General features: G+C 38.4%; 1 protein-coding gene across 3 annotated transcripts in view; it reads right to left on the bottom strand.

The window, feature by feature from the left end:
• Positions 1–511: 511 nt before the first annotated feature.
• klhl21 (kelch-like family member 21) overlaps positions 512–5,159 on the bottom strand; it is a 43,249-nt gene continuing 38,601 nt past the window's right edge. For all 3 annotated transcript variants that reach the window (XM_063033391.1, XM_063033390.1, XM_063033392.1), the window contains exon 5: positions 512–5,063. In XM_063033391.1, coding sequence (XP_062889461.1) covers positions 4,752–5,063 — 312 coding nt within the window. In that variant the 3' untranslated portion in view covers positions 512–4,751. The remainder of the gene's footprint in view (positions 5,064–5,159) is intronic.

Genomic DNA, 5,159 nt, shown 5'->3' with positions numbered 1-5,159 from the left:
TATGCAAAATAATGTTTGTAATAATAGCTGACCAGTGAATTTTGTCGTGGGTACCTACAGTCAGCACCACCCAATCCATTAACAATAGCACTTTGTAGACAGGCTTTGGAAATCAGGGCTAGCTGGCCACTTTTCATCTTGTGGCCCTGTGAAAGTGTGTAATGATACATGTTACAGGCAAGTTATTGCAGCTGATGCTTTTTAACTTGACTGAAATCCTAAGTGAATGTTGCTGCCATCTACTTGTCTTTGAACTACAAAAACCAGGACAGGAAGCAAGCCAGATACCACAGAATTAATTAATCTTTAATTATTAGGAAATAATTAAAGATGGATTGTAGCTATCTTGTATAAATCTGATGCCAATTACTTAACCAAATTTGGAATCAGCTGTCAGAAGAACTGAACTTTAAGGTAAACATACTGCAAGTGGCAGCAAGTTAAATCACAAACAACAAAATACTTCAGGTTCACAAAAAACTGATGACAAATTCTGGATATTTGTCACATGTGCATTAGATTTATTCATTTAAGTTTATTCAAGATAAATTTTCTAAATTTAAAGGAATAATCAAATGACAATGAAGTATGAAATGTGTAGCAAAATGCATACTGGTAGCATATTCAAGTTTGTGTGAATTATTAAATGCTTAAGTAGTAGTAAAGCTATTATAGAGGAAATTTTCTCAAAAAACAAAGGTCAAACTAAACCAAACCATAGTTTTACAGATAATTCCCAACTAGTGCCCAAGTCATTTTGGACCACATATAAGCCTGCATGATGAAAAATAATACAGGAAATTCACAAACCAAATCTGTTCCCGGATAGCATTAGGAGTACTTCCTTGTTAATTTAGTAAAAGCTGCAGTGTGGATTGCTGTGGATTTTCTTTAAAAAGTCCATTGGACTACACCAATAGGACCATGATGTAGTAACTGATGTAGTAACTTCTCATAATCAAATGATCAATCACTCATTTCATTGTGATGGTGGGTTGTATTGAGTAAATGTGAAAACTAGCACTGCTTGAGATAAATGCTTACATTTATCATTTATTTAGCATTCTTTGGTTCTTTAAGGTTGTCATAGCCTTGGGAAGAGGGAAGAAGTGAGTATAAACTCCCACTACCTATTAGATGCTCCTAATGGCATGTGTCTCAAATAGCCTCTGACAACCAAGTCCAGCTCTTAGTCTTGATATGTGGATTAGCTGCTCAGCCCAGTGGAACTGTTTCAATTGACAGAAGGGGCAAAGGCAGGTTACTGGCACCTTAAAACCTGTCGCTCTGGGCAGCTGGGGTTCGTCGGCTGTGGTTGGCAGCTCAACAAGGAGTTATGATCTCAAACTTCCATTGCCTTGTGGCTATACCCACACATGGGGAAGCTTCAGGAGTAAATCCAAAGGAAAAATCCAGAGCTGGAATCGCTAGGACAGTCTTATATTGAGTTCAACACCGACTGGCAACTCCTGTGACACGGTAGTGCCAAACTGTAGCAGTCTCTGCTGTTCCTTTGGGTTCATCAGCTGCATAGAGAGGGGGAATCTGCTGCATGGAAAAAAGCTCGATCTCAATATTGTACTGCCTCACTAATGACAGCTAAGATACAATATCAATGGTCAATGCCGACACAACAGGAGACCTCAGCATTCATTTGCTCATCATCTGACTGAAGTATATTATTTAATTTGCAATGATCTTGGGACTGCTCTGTGTTTCACCATCTTCACCCACCAGCATTAAAACTCACACTGAGAAAGACAAAGACTCAAAATTTAATGATAACTAAATGCCAAAGTGTAAAACACTGTCAAGCTTGAAGTATAAACATTTTATTTAGTGGAATCTGTAGTGTAACTTCAATATAAACTGCATGTATATACAACAATTCACTGCACTTCAACAATACACACTGAAAACTCAAGATAAAACCAGGAAATAGTGCTCAAAACTCACAGCATAGGCCAGAGATTTTGAAAGGCAACTGTTAAGTTTCTCAAGTGTTCATTTCTCTTCAATATATAAAATAATAATATTGTAATTCAAAGTTCCAAAAAAATCTTCAAGGAAGTTTCTCCACCTGAGCTGAACTCTGAACCAGCAAAGGCACAGGTTCTACTATCTCACCTCAGCCACCAGGCTGTGGGACTACTCTTGGCTTCAGTACACCAAGTTAAGGAAGAAGGATAAATCATAAGGGAGGATATCTCAGTTCCAACTGTGATCAAATGACTTGCTCTATTTTCATATAAGTATTAGTGAGTTAAGTTGACAGAGAAATAATGGATGATTGGAAAATAGGGCCTCAAATCGTAACCCAGCAAGAGGCAGTGCCTTTAGGAATAAGAGACAGATGAGCAAAACTCTTACACATTTGACATCCTTCCGAACAAATGGACAGAATCCTGCTTCCAGCAAATTTGTTTCACATTGTATTCACATCACTAAGTTATCCACAGCATTAGTTTTTGCAAACAGACAAAATTTTTCATTTTGTGATTTATTCCAAACTGAAATATTTAATTGCACTCTCGTTATTTCCACTTTATAAATATTAATGCAAGTACCCCATCCATTCCACTCAGAGGAGATAATCTGGAACAAGCCTTTACCAGAAGCAGATTCTATCCTTCTGAATTTGGGTGGTACATTGTTGAGGGGATTGAGGACTGTGGGGAAACTGAAGCAAATTAAAATATACCATATCACCATTTGAGTGAAGGTTTAGAATTGGGGAGTACAATCTAAGATTCATTCAGAACTTAATCTAATCAGATTCAACCTTAAAATGCAAAAAGACAGTACTTTCAAAGGACTGTTGATGAAGTCTGCCTGGAGTCCTTTAATTCCTGTTCAATAGCTGGAAGTATCAATGGTTCCCATGTCTGACTGGGTGAGCAATAGTTCATGCTCTTACTGTTGCCATATTAAAAAATAGCATCACTGCTAAAATTCTTCTGATGTTTAGAAAACATATGTAGCTCAAATCACTTCCTATTTTCACACCTGCATCTGGTGTCACACATCCATCAACAAACTGCAAATGATTAATTGGGTAATTTGTGAAACCTTGTCTGCACAAATTAGTTGCCCAAATTATTACCCTGCTTAACAATTCAAAATGTACTAGGTTACTATAAAGTACTTTTCGCATTTCCTAGGTTATGAAAGGTCTGATATGAATCCAGGTCTTTCAACAGTGAATCACAGAAAGCTGGTGGATCATGGAGGGCACCAGACAGAAGATGGAACTGACACCTTCACGGTTCCCATCGCTCAGGGTCACACAGTGTTGTACTGAATTTAAGCAACAAGATCTTTTCAAAAGCCAACAAAACCATCAACACTTTCAAGTAAATATCACTAATCTGTGCAACAGTTGCAGTACAAGGCCAAAGCCAAATGTACCCAATATTAAGCTGTGTTCAGTCTCTACTTGCCCATCCCCAAACAGAGTTTGGTTTTAAACTTACAGTAGGACCTCACTGTAACATGCAGCTTCATTGAAGAGTCCTGCACCTGACAGTGTTTACACCAAGTGACGTTTTTAAATAGCATCTGCAATGCCATGTGACAGATCATCTGTTGACTTTTGCATTCACAAGAATCAAAGTACATTAAGAGGCCAATCATCTCATAATTTTTGTGCCAGCATTACAGCATTCCAATTAAAGTAGAATTCTGTTAAACCAGCATACTAGGGACTTCAGTGGTGCTGAACTGGCAGATTTTTTTGAACTACTGATTAGTATTTCAATTTATATTCCAAGACACTTTTAATTCTCCTTTTACACTTTAGTAATAAGATTTCCAGCAAACACTAAATTTAAAGAGAGCATGGAAATCAGGATTCGTGTGTATTTGTAGGAAGCATAGGAATGAGCATGCAGCGACCCAGTTGTTAAACATTGGGATTTCCAAACTATTAAAGTTTTACTGTAGTTGCACTTTCTAATTTATCCTCAGCCAGCCCAGCAACAGCAGCCCTGGAATTTGATGACAACATTAGCCATTTTAGAAGCTTGGTCTGGAGATTATCGCAAAAGAAAGCCCTCAGTTTTTGACCTACTCAAGCCCTGGTTTCACGATTGTGAATGTTGTCTGATTTGTATGACTTAGAATCAATTTCATATTAGAAAAAAAAGTTACGTTCCTCTTCTCAGAGCATTAAACAATGATTCCATCTCCCTGATTACTAGTGTTTTCTTCAATGTCCTATCATTCCAATATCTCTCCTTCAAGCATTATCATTAAAATAAATAATTATCCACATTCCTGTTCATGGTTTCTGCTATGCACAGCATGGTTCCTTCATTTTTCAACATTGCTGAACTTCAAAAGTAAACTGACTGCAAGTGAAGCTTTAACTGGATATAATCTGGAGCTATATAAAGGTAAATTTTCTTTCTTAACCAATGCTTTATAACAAATGATAATTGATAAGAAGTCCAGGAAGACAAAACTTCTATCTTCCTATTTTTAGTGAACTCCAAATGAATAATCAAGCCAGCAGTCAATGCTAAAACCCAGGGAATATTTGCAAACCAAGGCAAAACCAAATTCGGTCAGACCAGTGACTGCTGATGGTGGCAACAAGGACAATTTTTAAATGAAAGGAAAGACAATCACTAAATTGACACTAAACAGTTCACTACTTGTTGGCAATCTTTTGGAAGTTGGAGGCAGCCAGCTGGTTTGAGGATGCCAGAGTAGCTTTCACTGTACACGTCTGAGCCTTCATTCCAATGGGATCAGTGCAAAAGGCGAAGGTTCTCATTGTGAAGATTCCTTCGATACCGGGCCAGATTTAGACTATTTATTTCAATGTTCTGGTTGTCATTGGCAGTTCCTTCGAAGGAGACCCGGGCAGTGGGCATGAACTGTCGAAAAATGCTGACAGACCCGTGCCAGAAGGTAGGTTGAGGAAGGTGACCCAAAATCGCCCAGGAGCCAGTCTGAAAGTCGTAGGCCTCAACTACGTCAGATAATTCAAAGGTGTTATCGTAGCCTCCAGAAACAATCAGCTTTCCCCCCAGGGCAGCCACACTTCCCCCAACGTGGACCTGGGGTAAGAGAGAAAAAACAAGACTCAGCATGGCAGGGAAATGGAACAGGTTTCTTAAAACTGGATGTTCAGAGGATCACTGGAACTAAGCCAC

This window comes from Mobula hypostoma, chromosome 25, assembly GCF_963921235.1.
Source record: "Mobula hypostoma chromosome 25, sMobHyp1.1, whole genome shotgun sequence".
Taxonomy (NCBI): Eukaryota; Metazoa; Chordata; class Chondrichthyes; order Myliobatiformes; family Myliobatidae; genus Mobula; species Mobula hypostoma.
Note: the sequence above shows the minus strand (reverse complement) of the source record. Positions and strands in the feature narration are given on the sequence as shown.